General features: G+C 38.9%; 1 protein-coding gene across 6 annotated transcripts in view; it reads right to left on the bottom strand.

The window, feature by feature from the left end:
• The window catches only part of LOC137437722 (arf-GAP with Rho-GAP domain, ANK repeat and PH domain-containing protein 1), a 191,189-nt gene that overhangs the window by 60,568 nt on the left and 104,741 nt on the right, over positions 1–25,880 (bottom strand). For 4 of the 6 annotated variants that reach the window (XM_068132286.2, XM_068132288.2, XM_068132289.2 and 1 more), the window contains exons 15-18: positions 19,226–19,385; positions 15,072–15,200; positions 14,230–14,374; positions 13,937–14,045 (exon numbers count right to left, since the gene is read on the bottom strand). In XM_068132286.2, coding sequence (XP_067988387.2) covers positions 13,937–14,045; positions 14,230–14,374; positions 15,072–15,200; positions 19,226–19,385 — 543 coding nt within the window. The remainder of the gene's footprint in view (positions 1–13,936; positions 14,046–14,229; positions 14,375–15,071; positions 15,201–19,225; positions 19,386–25,880) is intronic. The other 2 variants (XM_068132287.2, XM_078766180.1) reach the window with 1 other exon arrangement.

Below are 25,880 nucleotides of genomic sequence, written 5' to 3'. Positions count from 1 at the left end.
TAAACCATTTATCCATTTATTTATGAGAAAGATACAATCCATTACCCCGTTTAGTTAGTTTAACACCCGCTTGAGCGATAGAGGAAAGCATATCTCCAACCAACAATCTAGCTTTATCAGGTAGACTTTCAAGTTTTTGAGCAAAATCTACAATTACACCACTTCCACTAATTTGTTTCTCCAACTCCTTGTTATGTCTTTCCAATTCTTTTTGAGCTTTTAGTTGTGCCTTCCTTTCGTTAGCAGTTTTTACCGCTGCTGAAATACCACCAGTCAATGCTCCCGCCGCACTTAAACCAGCAAATAAAGGAATTAGAAACGGGAGAAATCCTCCTCTTGACTCGTCTATTGAATATTTCTTTAACATAGGTTTCGTCATTTTAATTTTAAGTGATCCAACATCATTTAGTGTTTTTACTTGTGTGTGTGTGAGTAAAACATCAATTCTTACAGCTCCTTTTCTTTGAATTGTATTAACATTAATAATACAAGGCTTTTGATTTTGAATACAAGATGTTAATTTATTAAGATTGATTTGATTAACATATACCCCTACCATTTATTTATGAGAAAAAACCTATGTGATATTAATCATAACACCATTATCTGTATTAATCTGTAATTCTGTTTCCTCCAAAAGCAAACAATAAGCATCAACTTCTTCATTCTCCCCTCTTTCAATGTATAGAGAAGTATCCACTCGATTAGACTTTATAGTTTCCTTTTGAGAACTCAGGTCAATTGCGTAGATTGTATATAAACCTTTAAATGCAACCATATCCAAAATAGGATCATTATTACCATTACTTTCACACACTTTTTGGTAGGACTTGTAGGCTTCCGCATAATCATTTTTTTCCCAATCAATTTCCAATCTATCTCGCGGATAAAATGTGCCATCAAGAGAAACCCGAAGTTGTTTCACCTTAGCATTATCACTCAGCGCATTATTCTTATTAGTACCCTCCTCTCCATCTGTTTTTTTAAAAATGAGCCATAGGTATCGTGGCTTTCCTTCAAGAACACCCAAATTCCAAGTGTAGGTAGTGTGTTCCAGTTTAACGTGTTGACATCTTCTTTTAAGGTATGATACATTTAGCGGTTTCTTTGAGTTAAGTCTTCTATTTAACATCTCCTCCGTTTTAAGATTAGGAGTATATTCATTGATATACCAACACAAATCATTAATAACAAATTTATTATTGTCGCCAAAAGCATTTTCAACCCCAAAAAGCAATCTATTTACATTATCATTCCTTTGTAGTTGAAATCTAATTTTAAGACCATACAAAACTTTATCATAATCACAAAATCCAAATATACCTTTAAGAGGTACTGCTACGGTAAAACTATTCTCAGCTTTTGCGTCATCATTATACATTGACTTCCTTTGACTATAACCAGGGTCTGTGTTTGTTCCCGTTGACATATCAGGAATAAAGCCTTCAACAGCTCCCTTACCCATTCTATCACCAAACGAATATAGTGTAAATTTCATCATTTCAGATGTAGCAGAGACATAATCAACCGCTTCAACCTCTTGTGTTCCAATATACAGGCGAACACTGTCAAACATTTTCCAGAAGAAATCATTTACGAGTGTAGCATTAGTATTATTCGCAGCCTTAGTGAATTTAAATTTACACAGCAAGAAACTATCAGCTATATTCAAGTAAGTTTGTTGATTATTTATTTCAAAACTTTTTGTTCCGTTTGAATTCCAGTCGGTTCCTGTAATAGCATTTACCTTAAAATAGTCTTCCTTTTTAGTAGAGTTTGAAATGATAATCGTATCATCCAAATCATAGATACTATCAATCGCTTCCATACTTGTATTTATATAGTATTAAAATTGTTGAAACCCTGACCCAAGTATTTTAATGATTTTTTGTCGTTCTTGTGAAGATAGTTGAGTTTTACCTTTTTTAATTTCTTTGATTGCTTGTAATTTATGGGACTCCTTTTGAGCATCTTTTATACTCTTTACAACACCTGCTACATTTCCCATGAGAGAAGCAGTTGAACCAATTAGGTCTTTATGTTTAAGAATGGTTGAACCAATACCCATTAGAGTATCAATTATCCCATCTCCTTTATTTCGAAATTGATGACCCACACCCCGTTGTCTCTTAGGTTTATAGTATCCTTTACCCACATACCTTGTATAGTCTGGTGAAAGGAACATGCCCTCCCCTGTAATTATTTTATATTTTCCCAACTCGTGTTTTCTTACAATAACCATTATTTATTTATTGAAAAACTTCACGTAGGTGAATTCTGATGGATATAATTTCATCATTAAAGGATATCATACGATTATCTTGGTCGGTTATCCTAAAATTTACTCTGTATATGGTTTTTCCTGACACAGGTAAATAGACAAGATTTTTTGGTTCCATATTAAATTTATAACCAATCGGGGTTGAGTATGCACTGAATGAAAATATTGTATTTGTTCTTATTCCATCGTTATAAGCACCATCAATCAAATCACAATGAATTAATACTGAATTTATACCGGAGGATATTTGGATAACATTATCACTGTAAAACGTCCCGTTATTTTCAATCTTTTTTGAAGAGAAACCCAATAGCTCTCTGAACGAATTTTCAATCGTGAAATCAACTTTATAATTATTTTTCAGTTTAATAGTTGATTTTGAAGTGTGTGTTTGAATATCTATTACAATATTTTTTGGTTCATCACCTTTTTCTTTCATAAGGCGAGAGACTTCTGAAGATATTTGAGAAATCTCGTAAGCTCCAGGTGAAACAGTTATAGTTTTGTAGGCAGTGCCTGGATTATAACTAAACTTGTTGTTTTTCTCTGTGATATTAAAAAGGGTATTGTAAGTTTCCATTGACAACAAAGATGCCTCATATGAGGTAAGGGGGTCAAGTTGTAGTGGGTAAGGGAATGAAGCTGTGTAATCGCTCGTTGTGAAATTAAAACTAAGAATTGTGCTTCTCATCTTATTTAATATCTAATAAAATATCTTTGTATTGACATTTATTAATTATTTTCATGTTCATCAACTGATCTAAAATGGCTGAGGATTCATTAAAACAATTGTTGTTTCCAGCCTTCTTACTACCTAATAACAATAATAGCCTATTAACTAATTGTGATGGGTCATTTGGAAGAAAACTAACACCCGAACCAAGCTTACTTAAAGCATCAATAATATGTTTCTCCTTCTCATTCTTCTTACTTTTACCAGCAACAGAAACTCCATAATCAAGTGTATTTAACAACTCAATATATACCCTATCTTCCTCTCTTTCCATATCAAGTGGTTCCTCAAAATATTTTGAACCGCTGAATCCGGGGTTTGTTAGAAGAAACATTAATCTTGGAGTTAATTTAACATTTGGTTGAGTAGAACTCAAGAACATCAATTCATCATTAAATATCAATACCTTTTCTTCCACAAGATGAAACACTGCTGGTTCTTCTGTTGGAATGAGACCTGCTCTGGTTTTTGAACCCGCAGAATATTCATTGTTTTGAAGAGCTTCCACAACATAATTAGGGGGTTGATTTACCTGCTCAAGTTTCCGAAATAATCCCTCGTCATCATATTCTAATTCACCAAGTTCTTGTTTTGTTATCTGACTAAAATCTTTGAGCATTTGAAGTTTTTTCGGAGTAAATTCTACCGTGGGAACTGTAGGGTGTTGAGTTTTCAAAAGTGGTTTAAAGAATTTCTCTTGTTTTCTTTCAAAGGCTTCTTCACCAGTTAGTTTCTGTTTCCGTTTCTTCTTTATCTCTTCCTGTTGTTTAACAACTTTTGAAACTAATTGTTGATGTTCCTTAAACTTTCTTTCTCTTTCTTCGGTATTCATTTAGTATTGAAAAATATCATTTAGTATCTCATCTTGTTTCACAACAATATATTTATATTTTCCAATCGTGTGTTTCATATAATTTTCAAATTCTTTTTTACTACATAACGTAGAGCAATTATCTCTCCAAAAATTATTTACATCTATTGAATTTAACTTAAATAAAATAAAAGTATTGGCATTGTTTCTTATTGAGCGTCGAGGGAGTTGAAAATATGATTGACTAAGATATATACAATTACAAGAAGAATGTCTCCCTCTTGTATAGTAGCTATCCATTACTGTTTGGTTTCTCTCATTAACACAATCATCAAAGATGACAAGGTTCTTTTTTGATTTATCTAAATCTTGAGGTGAAGGTATATCATCCGTATTATCACTGAGAATACAAGTTATGGGTTTCGATTTTGATTTCTGTGTATCACAAAATAATTGTATTATATCATCAATATTATAATCATTTAGTTTGTTTTGAAGTTTAAATAAACCGATAATGTCTTCCTTTTTAAGACCCGCATTAAAACCCTGTGAGAGTAGTTGATACTCGGGTTGAAAACTTGACTTTGTAAAAATTATTAAATTATCATAATCTAAAAAATTAGAACCAAGGAGCATCTTTAAAAGTAAACAGGTTTTTCCACATCCGCTTGAACCAACTATTAGACATCTCAATGAATTTGGAATGTTTTTATGGTTATTAAATTTTATCTTATTTTCCCAAACGGGTAAAAAATCATTCATTTATATATTTGGAAAACAAGTTATCCAACTTTTTTTGAGCTATTTGAGAAACTCTATATTTTATCCTGAGTTCGGGTTTAATTTCAAAATAATCCATTATTTTATTTATATAGTATCTTGTATTAACATTTCCATTAAAATTATTTTGAATAATAAATATCATTAAACCCTTATACATTTCCTCAATACAATTAGTCTCTTCCCTTGAAAGAAATGGTGTATTATCATCACAATACTTAACATTCATCTCTCTTATTAATCTTGTAAAGTAATTCATTTTTGGTTCTAATTTAAAAGAGTTATATATTTTTTTATATTTCTTATTATCATTAATTAAAATTAAATCACAGAAAATACATTGTTTATATGAATCCTCATCATTAAGCCCCACTCTATCACAAGCCGGACAATTCTCTAATTTATCATATGGAGAGTCTGGAAATTCTAAATATCCTTCAGAACTTATCATATTTATGTGGTAAATTTTTACTTAAACTAAACGCAAGTTTATTCATTAATAAATACAATGTTTCAAAGCACAAAAGACAAATTTCAATCAATCTCTACTTCGGTGGAAGATATAGAAAAATATGTCAAAGATGTTAAATTGAACAAAGATAAATATGGAAATTTTTGGGTAAAACCAGTTATGGAAAATAACATGAGCCCCTCTATTTCATTTAAAGGAAGAGCTCTAACTATACCTGGAAAGACATCCATTAAAGTAAATCTAACAAAAGTTTCTCCTCTACTCCTGGCAATTTATTCAAAGCTTGAAAAAGTGATTGACCACGATACTTTGAAAAAGAATGATAAGACCATTAATAATTCTAGAGGAGACATTTGTATTTTCTTTAATAATCCAAAGGGTGTAGATCTAAGTAAAATGAATGATGTTAATATTTCTGGTGAAATGTCATTTCGTTCTATGATAGTTAGAGATTATTTAAAGATAACTTTTGATATAAAAATTGTAGAGATTGAATCTGTTAATGAAAGAAAGTATATAGATATTGATGGGAATATTTTTCTTGCTAATTAAATATGAGTCAATACAGCAGTGAAGATTTTACTATTTCATTGAACTCAGACGATAGTGATGATAGTATTTCATTGAACTTGGACGATGGTGATGATAGTATTTCATTGAACACAGATGATAGTTATGATACTAATAGTTTGTGCTCAAATGATAGTTATGAGAGTAGCTTTATTGATGACTCTGAGTATGATTCTGAGTATTCATGTGATAGTTATGACTTAGATGATTCTGAGTGAAAAAGTGTTTTAGTTTAAGCACAGCGATATATATAAAACGGAGCTGTAAAGCTCAAAAGTGTTTTATTTTAAGCACAGTGATATATATAAAACACCACGTTTTCTCACGCTATAAATATGGTTTATTGTGATACTTGCGAGAAGGAAGTAAAATATTATAAACAACATATTCTCACCGCAAAACATACATACAACATTTTAAACAAACTTTCCCCTCTTCCACCTGAAACAAAACACTGTTCTACATGTAATAAAAATATCCTCAAGAAAGGCTTCAAAATACATCTTAAAACAAATCTACATTTATCAAATTTTATCACAACTAAAAACTCTGATGGAGCATTCAAAGGACATATTAAAATAAGAGTCTTTAACTTCAAACCTCCTGAACCAGAGTCTATAGTTGATGCTGTAGAAATAGTTAAACCTGCTGTTCAAACGTTGATTGAAAAAACACTAAAGGAAATGAAACCACTTAAATTTTATATGGGAGTAAAATTAGAAATGACAAAGGATGAAGGAGTTATAGATGCACCATACATGAGAACTGAGCCACACTTTATATCTTCATATCAAGATTTTAAAACATCAGGAGTCTATGATGAACTTATTAAACAAGAGCAAGATGTGGATAATTCAATCGTAGGAAGTGGATTCAATATAGGAAAAATTATTTACATAGACATTCATATTCTTAAATCAGATCCTCTAAAAGCTTCTTCTTACATTGATTTACCCAGTGTTATCAAAAATAGAAAAGCAGTTATCAATATCAAAAATAAAGACAATAAATGTTTTCTCTGGTCTATTTTAGCACACTTACATCCTCCACATTTTCATGATGAAAGAGTATCTCATTATAAAAAATATGAGAATACATTAAATACGAAAGATCTAAAGTTTCCGATGACTTTAAATGATATTCCTAAATTTGAAAAGATGAATAATTTATCAGTTAATGTTTATGGTCTAACAGAAACAAACAACATTCAGGTTTTAAAGCTTTCTGACAATTGTAAACAAACTCATATTAATCTTCTATATTTTAATTCAGACGAAAATTCACATTATACATACATCAAAGATATTGCTAAATTAATAAAACCACAAGTCTGTAAGAGAACAAATAAAATATATATTTGTTTGCGTTGTCTTAACTTCTTCAATTCACAAGAAAGATTAGATAAACATTCAAATTATTGTGGCGAACATAAATCAACGGTAATCAATATGCCTAAAGAAGGCTCAAAGATCACATTCAAAGATGAAAATAAAAAGATCAAACATCCATTTGTTATATATGCTGATTTTGAAAGTATTTTAGAAAAAATTGATACTGCTTCTCAAGATCCAAAAGAATCATACACAAATAAATATCAAAAACATACTCCTTGTGGTTTTTGTTATTATATCAAATCATCCGTTGGTGATAAATACAACAAGTTAGAGATGTATAGAGGCTCAAATACCCCAGAGGAGTTTGTGAAACGACTAGAAAAAGACTGTGTTCGATTAACCAAGATAATGAGAGAAACCAATAAACCAATGTCCTTAACAAGTAAAGAAAAAAGGGAATTTATAAAAAACAATGTCTGTCATATTTGTGAGGAGAAAATTGGTAAAGGTCTAAAGGTTAGAGACCATTGTCATCTCACTGGTAAATATAGAGGTCCGGCTCATCAAAGTTGTAATATTAATTATCAACTCCCCTCTTTCATTCCTGTCTTTCTTCATAACAACGCTCATTATGATACACATCTATTTATCAAGGAACTCTCAAAGACTTCTGGAAGTATCTCAGCAATTCCAAACACGGATCAGAAATACATTTCATTCACAAAAACAATTCACACATCTCCTATTACTCATATCAGATTTCTTGATACATTTAAATTCATGGCAAGTCCATTGGTTAACTTGGTTCAAAATCTAAAAGAGTTTCCATGTCTTTCAGAGTATTTTTTAGATAAAGATTTTCTAACACAAAAGGGAATTTACCCCTATGACTATATGGACTCATTTGAGAGATTCAATGAAACACAACTTCCTTCAAAAGAAAATTTCTATAACAAATTAAATAATAGTCATATATCTGATAAAGATTATGTACACGCACAAAATGTTTGGGAAAAATATAACATCAAGAATCTTGGCGAGTATCACGATTTGTATCTCAAAACTGATGTGCTTTTATTGGCCGATGTATTTGAAGCCTTTAGATCTGTTTGTCGCACTGGATATGGATTGGATCCTGCTCACTACTACACAGCACCTGGATTGGCCTGGAGTGCGATGTTGAAAATGACAAAACAAGATTTGGATTTGATAACCGATGTTGATATGCTTTTGATGATTGAAAAGGCAAAAAGAGGTGGAATTTCACAAGTCTGCTCGAGTAGATACGCAAAAGCAAATAACAAATATCTTCCAAATTATGATCCAACGAAAGAGAGTTCTTACTTGATGTACTATGACGCGAACAACCTGTATGGCTGGGCAATGTCTCAGGCTCTTCCTTATGGAAAACTTAGATGGGTAAAGGAAAAAGACTACAAAAACGTTTTATAAGATGTATGTATCTCTACACAAAAAGAATTGGATGAAGAAAAAGTTGGTTATTATTTTGAAATTGATTTAAAATATCCAGAGGAACTCCATAACCTACACAAAGATCTCCCATTTGCTTGTGAGAAAGCAAGTCCAAAGAAAGAATGGTTGAGTGATTATCAACGATCGTTTGATATAGGTGAATCAACAGAAAAATTACTTACTACATTATATAACAAGAAAAATTATGTTCTACACCAAAGAAATTTGCGACAATATTTATCAAAAGGTCTAAGAGTAGAGAAGATCCATAGGGTTCTAAAGTTCAATCAAAGTCATTGGTTAAAGGGGTACATTGATTTTAATACACAAAGAAGAACAGAGTCAAAAACAGATTTTGAGAAAGACTTTTATAAATTGATGAATAATGCGGTCTTTGGTAAGACTATGGAGAATGTGAGGAAAAGACAAAATATCAGACTATCAACATCTTGGGAACAAGCATCAAAATTAATTAATAGACCGAGTTTTACTCGAGCTGAGGTCTTTACTGAGAACTTTTGTGCGATCCATTTGATTAAAGAGAGTATTGAAATGAACAAACCTATTTATATTGGAACAACAATTCTTGATTTATCAAAGTCATTAATGTATGATTACTTTTATAATAACTTGAGGAAGAAATATCAAAATGATGTTAATCTACTTTATATGGATACAGATAGTTTTATTTTGAAAATTAATACCAACGATGTTTATTCAGACATGAAAAGAGACATTAATATCTATGACACGAGTAATTACAGTCCAGAGAGTGAGTTGTTCTCTTCTAAAAATAAAAAGGTGATTGGAAAGTTCAAGGATGAATTAGGAGGAAATGTTATGAGTGAATTTGTGGGATTGAGGTCAAAGGCTTATGCTTATAAATACATTGTGAATAACGTTGAAAAGACTGATAAGAAGTTAAAAGGTGTAAAGAAAAATGTTATTAAAGAAACAATAAACTTTAAGGATTATTATAACTGTTTAACAACAAAGAAAGAAGAGTTTAGAAAGATTAATGGAATAAGAAGTTATAAACATCAATTATATTCAGAAGAGATAAATAAGAAAGCATTGGGGGCTTTTGATGATAAGAGGTTTATTTTAGAAAATGGAATTGATAGTCTCCCTTATGGTTATATAAGTATATAAGTGATAAGATATATATATAAGTGATAAGATATATATAAGTGATAAGATATACATAAGTGATAAGATATATATAAGTGATAAGATATATATAAGTGATAAGTTAAAAAGGGGGGGGGTTGGGGATTTTAACGGGCTACCGCCGCCTTTTTTACTATTATATAAATGATAGAACCAAGTATCAACCAGACTAAAGAGTGGAGGTGTAATCAACCTTGGTATATAAATGGAAAACATAATGAATGTGAAAAATATCAAATAGGTATAATTGAAAAGGCAACTGGTAAAAAAGTTCACAAAACAAATAAGAGAATTAATTTAAATACCGGTGAATTGGGTAAAAAAGATGGAAATATTTTTGAGTGGACGGAAAACTTTGATGGTTGTCAGGAAAATATATACTTTAATTTAAAAATGGTATGTGGCACTGGAGGCGCTCAAGCAAGAACATTGAGGGAGGTTTACCATTTTATCTTAGCTCAGTTAAAATATCTTAATAAAGAACCAAACTCAAACATATTTTTTGTTAATATATTAGATGGTGAAGAGAGTTGTAGGAGAATTAAATTATTTCCCACGCATAAACAAATATTTGTAGGGTCGTTGTTTGAGTGGGTTATATTCACCAGATGATATTAAGAGTAAAAGGTTAAAAGGTCCATGAGGTCAGAAGGATCACAGGTGTTTAAGTGGTCTAATGAATAAGGATAACATGTCAAAAGGTTAGAAGGTTCGTAAAGAACAGGGTGAGAGAAATATAGGTGTTTAGGGGCAATGAGGGAGGGAAAGAATTAATATGGAAGTGAATGGGTCAATGTTTGAGTGGGTCAAAGATTAATCTGCCAGATGATATGTAGAAGAAGGATGATAGGTCTATAAGAGAAAACAAATATTTGTAGTGTTTGAGTGGTCTAATGAACAACATTAAGGATAGGTACTACAGACAAAAGGTTCATAAAGATGAGGGTGGGAGAAATAGAGGTGTTTATGATTTTTGAAAAAGACAAGGGGGTAAATGACATTAGATAGGGATTTCCCATGTTAAACGGAGGTGTCCCAGAAGCAACATTATTACACTACTGGGGTCATCGACCCTAATAGGGATATCGACGAACCGATCTACGAGTCTATGGACTCTTCCGAAGCTTCCTCTATGGAACCTTTGCCGTCACCCCTCTCGTCACCTACACCCCTGCCTGAAGGCTCTGAGGTTCCCCCTCCGACACCTGCCTCCAGCGGCTACTCCGACGAGGACTCTGGGCTTGGGGACGCCGCACCCGGTAGTTTCCGGACACGGACTGGCAGGGTAGTTCGCCGCCCCGACCGCTACGGGTGGACCGACTGACATGGAATGACGTACCCTAATCAATTAATGCTGACGCACGCTTGCGATCTGCCTAGCGGCAGTATAGTTCTAACGGCGGGGAGAATGTAGTGAAATTATACCAAAGTTGAACCCAGGAGAGTTACTCGCTTCAGCCACTGAAGGGCGTCTATAAAACCTGGGACGTCCGCGACGCGGAGCCACACCTGTGACATTTACTTTACATGTAGTCTTGAATGGTACGTATATGCTAGACTCGCACATATATGCTAGACTCGCTTGCTTTGTCTATTATTATCGGACTGCTCAGTACGATACCAAGATCCTGATATCTATTGCATGATTGTATTTTACAGGATGATGTCAAAGATCTAATTGAGATTAAACCTACCTATGGGACAAGTTGTGGATCTGGTTGATTTTCACAACAAAGAATACTTGCTAATGGAAAGAAAAAAAATACACTCCATCAGGAAGAATCTGGAAAAACGTTTCTATTGGTTTCCTCCAATTACTGTCACCTGTTACTGTCACCTCTTTCAACCTCCACACCTTCATTCTCGGCTGGTACTTCACCCGCCGAGCTCTCCTCGCACCTTTCACCCTTATGTCGCAGACAACCAAGTGATGCTGTGAAACAGCCTCCTCCCCCGGGATCACCTTTGTGTCCCGGAGATGCCCCCTATCTCGCCTACGCACCATCAGGTAGTCAACAGTTGTTGTCGACCCACCTGACGTGTATGTAACAAGCTTATTATCCCCTTTCTGGAACTGAGTATTACAAATCAACAAATCAGCTCCATCAGCAAACTCCAAAATCCTTTCACCTTCTCCATTTCTCACACCATATCCGTAACCCCCATTAACTCCCCAACACCGTCCATACTCCTTCCCACATGTCCATTTAGGTCTCCTACCACAACAACTTCCTCATCTTTCACGTTTTCCATCAGCTTCTCTATCGCACACCAGAACTTGTCCTTCTCTTCATCGTTCCGACCAACCTGCGGAGCATATCCCGAGATGACGTTCACCAAGAGCTTTCCAATCATCATTTTCACCATCATCAACCTATCACTCACTCTAGTCACACTCACCACACTGTCTACAAACTCCTCAGAAAACAGGACACCAACACCATTCACGCCCTCCGGGCACCCTTGCCACACAAACTTGTATTTCTGTCCCTGCCTACCCTTCACCATTCTCACACCACTTCCCTTCCATCTCGTCTCTTGCACACAACATATGTCCACTCTTCTTCTGCCCAATACTTCCACCCCTTCTCCTGATCTCCCTGTCATTGTCCCTACATTTCATGTCCCAAACCTCAGAAACCGATCTCCACTTCGGGCTGTACCCTGCCCATATGTAGTTGTAATTGTCATGGTGCTCTTTTTGAGGCAATGTTTTTATGGCCGGATGCCCTTCCTGACGCCAACCCTCTTAGTCGCCTCTTACGACACGCAGGGATACGGTGTACCTATTCTAACCAGGGTACACACCGTACACACTGGTCCAAGTCAATTCATGTAAAAGCACAAGGATCCCCCCTTCCCCCCCAAGGATCCCCCCAAGGATTTCCCCCCCCCCCTTCCCACGCCTCCTCCCCCCATGCCCTCTCCCTTCCACACATCTCCCTGCTCTCAAATGTTGTGTTTGTGTGCTTCCCCTTCTCTCCCCATCTTGTCTTCCGCTCCCTCTTTTTATATATTTTGTTTGTCTGGTTGATTTGTTTGTGTAGTAAATGTTAGCTCTTTCACGAGCCTCGATTCAGTTAACAAAAAAACGATGAAATTAGTGGAAGGTCGAAAAGAAAAATTCTCCAGATTTGTGATCAAGCAAGGAGAAATGAGCAAAAAGAATGAAATGAAATTGGTGAGTTGGCAATTTTAAACTCATATAGAACCACCTTTAGAGGCCATTTTTCCCCGCAGAGCAGGGGTTGGCCTTTTTGGGAACCGTGGTCGCCTTTTTTGAAGCAATGTTTTACGGCCGGGTGCCCTTCCTACCACCAACCCTGTTAGTCGCCCCTTGCAACACACAGGGAATTACCAGTGAACTGGGACTCAATTTGCCGACCTCGGAGGGATGACAGGTTGAGTCAACACCCCTGGCGTTAATTCAGCGATCGACCGGGATTCCAACCCAGGATCCTCGGATCCCAAGCCGCCACCCGAACCGCTAAGCCAACACCAGGCTCTTTAAACTGATGTAGGATGAGTGTAATCCAAAACTAAAGATCACGGAAATGCACATGACTGAATGTATCCAAAAAAAAAGGAAAGATCATGAAAGAAGAATCATAATTTTTGAGGGATTTGTATATTGTTATTGTGTTGGTAACCAATACCAATAATCACGTGATTCCCGCTTTAAAGCTCGTGGGGTAACAAAATGGTGAAAGAGAGAATAATTATGAAACGACTGGTTAAACATCAAGCATGTTAAAAATGGTGGGACGATTAGCCGCACTGTTAGAGGCGATTGATTCCCTGAACAGGACATCCGTATTAGGCAGCACATTTGGGGGGCGGGGGGGGGGGGCAAGGTGTTAACACGTGAGGTCATTATTAATAATGATGTCGCACATTGGCTGTGCACACATATCCTAAACACAAATGATTCTATGCCATCGACAAATGAAAGCTTCTAAGTGGATAAGGTCTGTCCTACTCCAGAGAATGCCTTGAAAAGTAAGGTGAATATGGGTTTTGTAATACAACCTTGTCTCTGGGCCTAGCACAGGCTTGATTGGCCAAAAGGTCTCCTTGTGCATCCAATTACCTTGTGTATCCTCATTTATGAGAATAAACAAGCTTCAATTGAATGTGAAGTGCTCTTGGACTAATCCAAATTCGAAGATGAAAGAACGTACTCCATCAGGGTCATGCAACACATGATACAAGCTTGTATAGGGAGCAAGATTTAAAGGATGGATTGACGCGTAACACAATATCGTGTAACACACATCAGAGGGGGAAGGATACCTCGTGATCTTTCAGTTACCTGAGCCAGTTTAAGTGTCCACTCTCGAAAAATGTCCTCCTTGTTTGTCCCAAACAAATACACTCGTTCCGATTCTCCCACGCAACACAATTCCATTGTGAATTCAAAGCTGAGTAAAAAAAACAAAAAAAGAAAGAACATGATCGTTTTTCATTACAAGTTTTTATTTAAACATAACTACCAAAATAAATAATTTGAGACTTATGATGTCATAACTAGGATTCAACAAACATCTACCAGCACAAATATGGTGCCAGATACGTCGTGCTAACACTGCAGGTACTTTTACTTACCCATGTTGGTTCAAGGAGCCAGGACGCGTCACGCCAAGACAGCAGACATCACGCATGTCGATGCGCCCGCTCGGCTGGACATTTCGCTCTCCTTCAAAGTAGCTCAAAATACCAGCCTCGAGCACACAACGCCGGCGGCAGAAGTCTGTGAAAAACCAAACACCTCAATCACACAGCAGATGAGCAGCGAGAGGAAAGCGGATAAGCAATGCAATAAAGTAGAAAGGTACATGTGATGTGGGTCAGGTTTGCAGTGTCTATGGCATGTGATTGCCATTTTGTATGCGGGTGTTAATCAGCACATCCCTGATGGCAACGTAAACAAGGCTCGCGCAGATGTTGCGCAAACAAATGTGGATTTCTTCTTCTTTCATATGCAGTACATGGCTGTGGATAGCATCATTTGCTGGAGGCAAAGTTGTGCAACTGATGCAGTGCCCCATGTAGGTTGGAGAAGGAATTTGAATTTGAATTTGATTTGAAATTTGTTCAGGTGTCGGCAATAACTCGCCTACTTACCGTGGGATCTTTAACGTCCACCAACTAATGCTGGCAGACGGGTCCTCGTGCTTAACGTCCATCCGAAGGACGACACCCACATTGATGCCTCATCCTGCCTGCAAAACACTGGAATGGCAGTTTGTAGCTGGGTCGAGATTCAGACCTAGGCTGCACAGCTCAAAGATGGGGGTGCATACAAATGTGGCAAATGAAGTCCAATTAAGATCAAAATAACAAACCTATTGGCCCATCACAAGATCAAACAATATGAGTGATGGACAGAAGCATTCGTAAAACAAATTCCCCTTTGTGATGAAACCATATGTGGTTAACGGCCGTACCATCTCGACCCTTCCTGTCCAGAACTGCCTTGCTGCTCGAAGGTGTCTTGTAAAGAGTACCAGCACATGAAGGGAAGCTCTGGCCTGCCAGTCCAGGTGCTTTAACTTCGTGTGCTCTCAGCCAATCTGCTGAACCAGGAGTTGCAGAATTATCTCAAAAGGAAGGGTAATGAGGGAAGGGGAACATTTTCAGAGTAATAATTTACAGGTTTCCCATGTAACACATCCTAAAGTATTCTCTATTATTTAAATAAAGGGGAAAAAAGAATAAGTGAATGATGGAGAAAGAAAAGGTAAGAAAATATGGAAATATGATGAAACAAAAGATGAGGAGTGTGGGAGGGAGTAAGAAGAATGAAAGATAAAAAAATAAACTAGAACGGCACTCTTCGACATCACGACGTCGACTGATATGACTCCGCCCACATTATTACATCATTTATATACTTGTACCAAGTTTGATTTAAATCCATTCAGTTGTTCTCAAGTTATCACATTTTTACCTGGCATGACCTCTGACCTTAGACCTCGGGACACCAATATCTAGTCGGTTAATCTTTACATCATTATACATATCTGTACCAAGTTTGAATTAGATCCGTTTAGCCGTTCTCAGGTTGTCCACCTATTACAGACTTTGACCTTTGACCTCTTGACCCCAAAATTTAATCAGTCAATCTTTACATTATTATACATATGTGTACCAAGTTTGAATTAGATCACTTCAGCCATTCTCAAGTTATAGATCTATTAGGACTTTGACCTTTGACCTTAGAACTTTACCCCCAAAATCAAATCAGTTAATATTTACATCATTATACATAACTGTACCAAGTTTGAATTAGATCAGTTTAGCCGTTCTCAGGTTGTCCACCTATTAGACTTTGACCTTGACCTATTGACCCCAAAATTTAATCAGTTAATATTTACATTGAAGAGCAGGGCTCTTGCTTGAGACGGACGAAGTGACGGGCAAGACACAAACTCGTCCAAGAAGATGTTTATTGTAAAAACCAACTCGGGAACTCTGAAAAGCCCGTTTATCGGGCTGCATATATATCACAACCGAAACCGAAAGCCCTGCCTCTCAGGCGAGGTGAGCAACAGAATATGACTTTGGTGGTCACGTGACCGACAGGTGCAAAGGATTATAACCGCACGCGCGGCACGCTTTGGTGGTCACGTGACCGGCCACCCCGGTGCCGTGGTTTGCCCGCCGGTTACGTCACCGGCTGGAGCAAGGAGATTCTGTTGCTGGTCTCGCTTGGGGGACCCATGGGTCGCTACAACATCATCTATATATCTAAAACACTGTGTGTGTGTGTGTGTGTGTGTGTGTGTGTGTGTGTGTGTGTGTGTGTGTGTGTGTGTGTGTGTGTGTGTGTGTGTGCGTGTGTGTAATGTTACCGATAGACTCCGAAACGGAGAGGCTCACGTGCTTGATATTTGGCATAGACATGGCCATTGAGCCAGGGACGAACATGGCTGAGACCATATTTGACGAGATCCATATTTTTTATTCATATTTACCTCAGCGCATTTCAGCGAAGTTCCCGCTAATCTCAGCCAGTGCGAGCAGCTCGCTGATTTGCTCAGAGCGATCATGTGATGTTCCATCCCGTCACACGTCACACGTTTGCACGTAATTCAGCGCGAAAAGCCATTGCGTTTTTTCACCTTTATGCGACCGTGTTTTGTGTCGATTTTGTGCGATATGAATTAAATTTTAATTCATATTTCGTGTTTACGAATTCGAATACGAAGGATTTCCCCTTTCGATTTCGAATACGAATCGAATATGAGCTTGAGTCGAGAGGGCGAATGTACGAGTTGGGAATGTGTGGGTCTCCCTTCCCCCACCCGGCAACGCTGGTACTGGAGGGCGTCACAGGATCGGTGAGTCTCCAAAATCCGCTTCGTGCTCTTTCGAAGATGCAGGACGATGTCGCGATTGTTGTGCTGCTCTCCGACCATGAGAACTGCAACGTCATTGTTGTCTGGCCCTCCCCCTTCCCCTCCCTCTCCCTCCCCCCTACCCCTTCTCCCCTCCCTTTCCCCCCTCCCCTTTCCCCCTTCCCTTCCCTCCCTCCTCCCCCTCCACCCTCTCATCCCTCCCCTCCCATCCCTCACCCTCCCCATCCCTCACCCTCCCCCTCCCCATCCCTCCTCTTCTCCCCTCTCCCCCTCCCCGTCTTCTCCACCTCTCCCTCTTCTCCACCTCTCCCCCTCCCCCTCTTATCCACCTCTCCCCCTCCCCCTCTTCTCCCCTCCCCCTCCCCTTCCCCCCTCCTCCCACCCCTCCCCCTTCCCCCCCTCCCCCTCCCTCACCCTCCCCCCCTCCCCCTCCCATCCCTCCCACTCCCATCCCTCACCCTTCCCATCCCTCCTCTTCTCCCCTCTCCCCCTCCCCCTCTTCTCCACCTCTCCCCCTCCCCCTCTTCTCCCCTCCCCCCCTCTTCTCTCCTCCCCTCCCCTCCCCCCTCCCCTCCCCTCCCCGCCCGGCAATGCCAGGTACTTCTGCTAGTTATACATAACTGTACCAAGTTTGAATTAGATCAGTTTAGCCGTTCTCAGGTTGTCCACCTATTAGACTTTGACCTTGACCTATTGACCCCAAAATTTAATCAGTTAATATTTACATCATTATACGTGCATGTACCAAGTTTGAATTAGATCACTTCAGCCGTTCTCAAGTTATAGACATATTGCATACTTTGACCTTCGACCTCTTGACCCCAAAATCTAATCAGTTCATCTTTACATCATTTTTCATAATTGTACCAAATTTGGTCAGAATCCCATCACCGGTTCACATGTTATTGCAGTGACAGGATTTTTTACCTAACATGACATATGACCTTTGATCTGGTGACCCCAAATCTAATCAGTTCATCTTTACATCATTTTTCATAATTATACCATATTTGGTCAGAATCCCATCACCGGTTCACTTGTTATCGCAGTAACAGGATTTTTACCTAACATGACCTCTGACCTTTGGCCTTTGACCTCGTGATCCCAAAATCGAATCAGTTCATCTTTACCTCATTATACATACCTGCACCAGGTTTGACTAAGATCCCTTCAGCCGTTCTCAATTTATCACGGTAACGTAAACCTATCACGGACGGACGGACGGACAGTCAGACGGACAACCTGAAAACATAATGCCTCCGACTTCGTCAACGGAGGCTTAAAAAATAGAGGGAGAAAAGGATGCAAGCAGTGGAGGACGATCAACTCAGAAGATAAAGAGATAAAAATAGAGATGACAAACAAATACAAAAAAAAATAGAGAACAAATAGAGATTCGCTCTTTCACGAGCCTCGATCTTGTATACAAAAAAAATAAAAAATAAAAGAAATTGAATAATAACCAGAAATAAAAAGAATAAAATAAGAAGTGAACTTAAAAAAGTGTTATTATTTCATATGTAGCCTGTGTCTGCTGGTTGCATCATTGCTGGGAGTGCAGTCGTGCCGCTGATGCAGTGCCCCATTTCCAGTAAGATGGTACTCATTTTGCCGATCTCGGAATGATGACAGTCTGAGTCAACCCACCTGGTGTTACTTAATGGGACGACAAGGGCTCGAGCTCAAGACCCTAACATCTTAAGACGGCTACCTGTACCATTAAGTCAACACCAGGCTTACTAATAAAGGGGTTATGATGAGTTATGAAGAGGAGAAGGGAGAGAATCTTTGAGGAAGAAGGAAAAAAGCAAAGGAGAGGTTCCCAACAGGGTACTTCAACTTGAATAATTTGAAAGAAAAACCAGGCAGTCCAGTATTATAACAAGTGATACAAAATGACGGCGAATGAACAAAAGGATGTATAAAACACCACAAAAATGTTCATGAAGAATGGCTAAGGGTGGAAATGGGGTGGAGTGAATGATGTGGTAGGAGGGGCGGGAGGTTAATGTGAAAAACCTTGGATGAGTTATGAAAGAGGGGTGTCGAATATGGACCATGTATTGGTCCCCTAAATATAGAGAACCAAGAAGGTTACAAACAAGAAAAATGAGGAAAAAAAGAGATGGGAGATTTCCCTTAAAATGCTAAAAACAATAAACCCACAATGGGAATAAAGTTTTCAGAGGAATGAATAAGGGAAAGAAAACAGAAGCTAAAGGGAAGGATCGCTAGGTTACCTAAGTGGCGGTTGTGTTGCAGGAACTGTAGTTGCAGTTGCTGGCCGGCCTGTTCTGCCAGCTTCAAGGGGTCTTCGGGCAGTTCCGATAAGTCAGCACCGCAGAACACTAGAGCCATGGTCTCCAGCAAGTCTGACGTCATCACCGAGGCGCACAATGCCTGCAGAGCATGGAATATTCTCAAATTTCCAGTTCATGCACAGTTTGCCTTTGTCGTGAGCTATTCCGTGAGCATATCATGAGATACAAAGCCCAGCTCAGAGATAACATCTTTCCACAAGAACATTTGAATGTAATACAATGGAGTAACATTATAATAATGATAACTAGAGAGTTCATAGAACACCTTACCCACTGCAGTCTTGAGAAAAAGAACTTGGGCGAGGTCTGCGAGCAGCAAATTCGATTGGTTGACTTGATGTAAAATGTCGTAATATTTATTTATTTATTTGTCCAAGTACCATACAGCTAAACTGGAGGTTTTTGAAAGTACCAATAAAGTGATTTGTGTTCTTCAGTGTTCAGGAATATAATTCAATTGAAATAAAATAAATGTTTTAAAGTTTGTAGAAAAACCTTTTTTCGGATGTTTACCGCCGTTGACGCAGCCGTCTTTTACACCACCTTATCCAACACATTTAATTAGTTATTTGTGCCTGTTGTGTGTGCCCTTTATGATATCCTTAAAACAGTAAGTTTCCTGCTTGGAATGACATTCAATTCAGATATTCAATTGACACAAATTTTGTTTGACTGCCAGACAGGCAGACAAACTAAAAAATATTATCTCACTCCTCTCTGGGCAGGCACGATCGGGACAAATTCAGTATCAAAGTACAGCTAAACCACTGGTTCGTTTTCTGATTCATGTTCCGATTAGTATCCAAGCCTGGTGTTGGCTTAGCGGTTAGGGTGCCGGCTTGGGATCCTATGAGCCTTGGTTTAAATCCCGGTCGATCGCTGAATTAACGCCAGGGGGGTTGACTCAGCCTGTCGTCCTTCCGATTTCGGCAAATTGAGTACCAGTTTCACTGGTAATTCCCTGTGTGTCGCAAGAGGTGACTAACAGGGTTGGTGGCAGGAAGGGCATCCGGCCATAAAACATTGCTTCAAAAAGGGGATCACGGTGCCCGAAAAAGGCCAACCCCCGCTTTGCAGGGAAAAATGGCTTCGAAAGGTGGTTCTTCTTGTTCCGATTAGTATTCAAGGAATAACTTTCAAATGAGATGAAATTGTTCCGCAACCGTAAACTGATGTTTGTGGACAGATAAACAAAGTGAACCAAACAAAGTGAGTGAGACTGCCTTTTTGCTTCGCGATCGTGGGGTAATTATGCGATGACGAACGGCGCTTTTGGTGGACAATCCTATTGTCAGGAAAAAATTTCAACCACGAGCGAAACACTCAGATTTTTCTTGAAAAGATGAACAAAACCAAATGAGTCATTGTGGATGAAATGAGTGAGACTGCCTATTATGGCAAGTTCGTTAAGTGCTAGTGTTTGCAAAACAGGAGCGACCGGTCAAACTGTACAAAGTGAAACGTAGCATCTTGATCTTTGTTGGGGTGATATCCAGGGATTGACATCACTCTCACTCACACTCCCGAGCATTAGGTGGCACCATTTCACTAGAAGATTGCAGTCCCGGTTTAACTAGATTTCAATACAAAGACCAGTCTATAAAATGTATACCATCAGGCGTACTTCATATTGAGACTGCGTTATTTTGAAAAAAATAATAATAATCTTTTCCTGGAGTTGTTTTGAGAAGTTTAATAGAATCAGAAAAAGAGTGCGTTGTATTTATTGTGCTTAATTAAGACCGTTTTTGTTATCATTTTAACTCACCCGAACTTTTGTCGGGTGACCTAATTCAATCGAGCTGTGTATGTAGGTAAGTCAGTCAGTCAGTGAGTGAGTCCGCAAACACTTCAGTCATTATCGCTTGAAGGGGGTCAGTGGGGGTTTGAGTAACTGTTGCTCCTGATACAGATGAGCTTCAGCAGCCGCGGTCGTATTTTTATTTCTGTTTACAGAAACCTCATCTCACCGAGGAGCCAAAGAACAGATGGCAGCATGTCCACAGAATGGAAAAGCATCAGAGGGGAAGAGGAAGACAAAGACCTCAAACCTGAGTGGATGAGAGGCAGAAAGTGAGATCATAAGAGAGCAGGGATGGTTGTCGGAGATGCGGTGATGATAGGCAACAGTTTTGAGAGACTGGAAGGAGAGACATGAGGCAACAGATACAGGGAGTTGGTTCCACATATGAGAGACTAGAGGGATTAAGTGCCAAAATTTCAGCTTCCTAGCTCAAAGGATGGCTGAGATATCACCCGGGCAAACAAACAAACAAGAAAACAAGAAACAAACCGGAGTGAAAACTGAGTACTCCCTTTCAGCGCGCGTCATCACCGGGCCCTCTTCAGTGCCCGGCAAAGACGTTATGCAGTGCCTGGAGATGGAATGAGAAAGGAACTGTGTACAGTTTTGGCCAAAAATATTGGCACCCTTGCATTTTTTTCAAATAATGCAACATTTCTTCCAGAAAATTGTTGAAATTAAAAAATATTTTGGTATCCACAAATGTATTTCTTTGGTTTGCAGTGGAAAAAAAAAAGCTGAAAGGATTACTAAATCTTAGCTTTTTCCACACAGAAATCCTAAAATGGCCGGGACAATATTATTGGCACCTTTTAGAAGTTGTTAGAAATAATTAGATTTCAAGCAGGTGATTCTCTTTTACTTTGGAATTGAACTCACCTGTGGTGAGTTTCAGGTGCCTGCAATATAAAAATCACTCATTCAACCAGTTTGAATAGAGAAAAGGAATCATTCTGCTGTTTTGCGTCACTGTCCACCGCAATGAGCACGGAGAAAATAAAGAAAACCAGAAAATTGTCTGAGGAGGTCAGACACAAGATTGTAGTCAATCATGGACAATCTCAAGGAAACAAGTCCATCTCCAGAGACCTTGATGTTCCTATGTCCACCGTACGCAATGTTATCAGGAAGTTTAAGGTCCATGGCACTGTAGCCAACCTCTCTGGATGTGGCCGCAAGAGAAAACCTGATCGAAGATTGCAGCAAAGGATTGTTCAAATGGTGGAGAAAGCACCTCGATCAATTGCCAAACAGATTCAAGCTGACCTTCAGACAGACACAAGGTACAACAGTTTCAACTTGCACCATCCGTCACCAACTCAATAAAAGGGGGTTCTATGGTAGGAGACCCAGAAGGACCCCACTGCAAGAAAGCCTGACTGGAGTTTTCCAAAACACACCTGAACAAGCCAAAATCCTTCTGGGAGAATGTCCTGTGGACAGATGAGACCAAATTAGAGCTTTTTGGTAAAGCACTATGTTTCTCTATGTTTGGAGTTGGTGACGAGTTTCTCGGTGACGAGGTGACGAGGTGACGAGTGACGGCGACGGTGACGGTGACGGTGACGAGGTGACGAGTTGGAGTTTCTCATTTCTCTATGTCTATGTTTCTCTATGTCACTATGTTTGGTAAAGTCTCTATGTTTACAGAAAACAAAATGAAGCCCTAAATTAAAAGAGCACCTTCCCTACAGTCACACAAGGAGGAGGTACAGTGATGTTTTGGGGTTGCTGTGCTGCTTCTGGCACTGGGTGCCTTGAATGTGTGCATGGCATCATTAAATCAGGAGATTACCAAGGCAATTTGGAGCGCAATGTTCAACCCAGTGTCAGAAAGCTGGGTCTCTGTTGAAGGTCATGGGTATTGCAGCAGGACAATGACCCCAAACACACTTCTAAAAGCACTCAGGAATGGTTCAAGCCAAAACGCTGGACTGTTCTGAAGTGGCCAGCAATGAGTCCAGATCTAAATCCCATTGAACACCTGTGGGAAGATCTGAAAACAGCAGTTGGGAGAAGGCACTCTTCAAATCTGGGAGAACTGGAGCTGTTTGCACAAGAAGAGTGGGTCAAACTGCCAGTAGAGAGGTGGAGGAAGTTCATTCATGGCTACAGGAAGTGGTTGGCTGCAGGTATTTTGTCCAAAGTCTGTGCTACCAAATATTAAGTCTCGGGTGCCAATATTTTTGTCAATGCCATTTCTTTTTCTTTTCTGATTTAAAAGAATATATTAAGTTCTGGTTAATATATTAAAAACAATCCAAAACTTCCTCTTACAATTAAAGAACAATAAAAAAATAATCAGACAATCAAAAATAAAGGTTATGTATTATTAACAGTGAAATAAAGAATTGTGGAGACCAAATACTTTTGTCAATTTCAACTTCTTTTTGGAGAACATCGTGAGTTATTTTGAAAGAAGTGCAAGAGTGTCAATATTTTTGGCCACAACTGTATAAAAAGTTCTCATACTCGGATCCGGATCTTCACCAAAATCTAATAATTTCGTCCTTTTTACACACCCAACCTGTCCACCAAGTTTCGCCCGAATCCGTCCAAAACTTTTTGAGATATCCTGCTCATAGAGAGACGGACAAATAGTGGTGAAAACATGACCTCCGTCCACCTTTGGTGGCATAAGCCAGATGTTTGAAAACAACTCAAAAAGATTGTTCCGAGAAATAGGGAAATGGAAGCAGTAAGTGTTGCGCTCTCCTGAAAAAGATAAACTAGAATGATTCGAGTTCAAGTAATTTACCTGATTCAGGTTCAAGCAATTTATGGAGCACGAAAATAACACAACAAGGAGGTGAAATGGATCAGAAACTTAGACGAGAAGAAGCAACATGTCGAGGAAATGCCCCCAGTAATATTTGGAGAGAAAATTCAACAACTCGCAAAAATGTCAAACTTCAAAAGCCCTGCTCCAGATGGGATTCCGAACTTCTGGCTAAGGCAATTTGATGCTCTCCACGTTAACTATGCTCGAGCATTCAATGAACTTATCCAAGAGGAACAACATTTGGATGAGTGGATCACAGAAAGTAACACCTTCCTCATCTCAAAATCTGAAGAAAACCAATTAGAGTAACTCACAATATAAAAAATACCGACCAATAACCAAGCTGTCCACCAACAACATGCAAACTTCTGATGAACCAAAATATAATCGATTCATTCTTGTTACACATCCAACCTGTCCACAAAGTTTCGTCCAAAACTTTTTGAGATATTGTGCTATATATCAGTTTTAGTCCCATCACTCAATGGTGAAGAATCACTTCAAAAACGATTGTATCCGGATCCGGTCCTTCACCAAGATCAAATCAATTCGTCATTGGCACATACGCTACCTCACCAGCAAATTCTGTCTGAATCTGTCCGCAACTTTTTGAGATGTCTTATTCACAGACAGACAGACAAACAGGGGTGGAAACATAGCCTCCCCACCTTTGGTGGCGGATCTAACAAAGGATTGCGACCAGACAGAGCACTCAGATAGAAAGAGGAAAATAAGGCATTGCTTAGTTGATGCTTCAGTATGCAGTGATTTAGCCCTAAACGCAGAAATCAAGAAAATTATACCAAATATCAAGATTGCAAACATGACATCAAAAGATCTTGGAAGCTGAACAACTCTGAAATTGCAGTCATGATAATTGGAGCAATGGGAAATGATGAAGAAGAACCATACAAAGATCCTCCAAACCATCCCCGGAAATATTAGCACAAACTAACTACAGTTGGAAGCTGTCCGGGGCTCAGTGACAATCCTGCAGAAAACATCTCTCGGAACAAAACTTTGAGAACATCAAAACTTCACAACTTGGTCCATGAATCATAATCCTTTATTTAAACGGATGTGGATACTTTGAGCCCTGTGAGGACTCCGTTCCACCTTCTGAAAGTCGAATGAGGCACACACACAAAGACACACATGCACACACAGAGAATCTTATTGGGGGACATGAGACTTGCAAAGCTACCACAAGAATAATTTATCAATGGAGAACAGATTGCTGGTTTTATCAATGGAACAACAGCTGCTGCTGCTGTTGGAATTTCACATGGAAAAGTCTGGCTATGGTTGAATCGTTGATCAATACTCTGTGAACTGAACCTGAATCTTCCAATAGATATATAAAGTATTTTTATTGTTATACTTTTGTGCATTGCATGGGCGGATGAAGCTACCGCTCCCGTGATGAAGCTCCCGTGATGAAGCTACCTCCGAGGGCGTTTCACTTACTCACCGCAGGCAGGTTGGTGGTCTTTCTGTCTTCTACCGACTCCTCTCCGGCCTTGCTCCTCCAGCTCTCCCTGGGCTCTGTCCCCCAAATATTCCTAAAGGTCGCACAAGATCTGCCTGCAACCCTCTTATGGTTAAACTCCCAAAATCAAGACTCTCTGCTCACCTTCACTCTTTCATTCCTCTTTTCTCCCGCCTCTGGAACAAACTCCCCCACTCCCTTCAATCCCACTCCTCCCTCCAGGTCTTTAAAACAGCTGTTCACCACCATCTCTTATCTTCCCCCATCCAAAACCTTGATATGTTCTACCCCTGCTAATTTCACCCCAAATCCTCTTTTTTGAAATGCCAACTTCTTTCCTGGAAGTCCTTGGTGTCCTTGTGTTTATACTTCTCCCACCCCCCCCCCCCTTCCCACGCCGCATCCCCCCAAGCCCTCTCCCTCCCACACATTCCCGATGTCCCTCACAAATGTTGTGTTTATGTGCTTCCCCTTCTCTCCCCATCTTGTCTACCGCTCC

Source organism: Myxine glutinosa, chromosome 12 (genome assembly GCF_964187855.1).
Source record: "Myxine glutinosa chromosome 12, kmMyxGlut1.1, whole genome shotgun sequence".
NCBI classification, from domain to species: Eukaryota; Metazoa; Chordata; class Myxini; order Myxiniformes; family Myxinidae; genus Myxine; species Myxine glutinosa.
The sequence above is the reverse complement of the archived record's forward strand: the minus strand, read 5'-3'. Positions and strand labels throughout refer to the sequence as shown.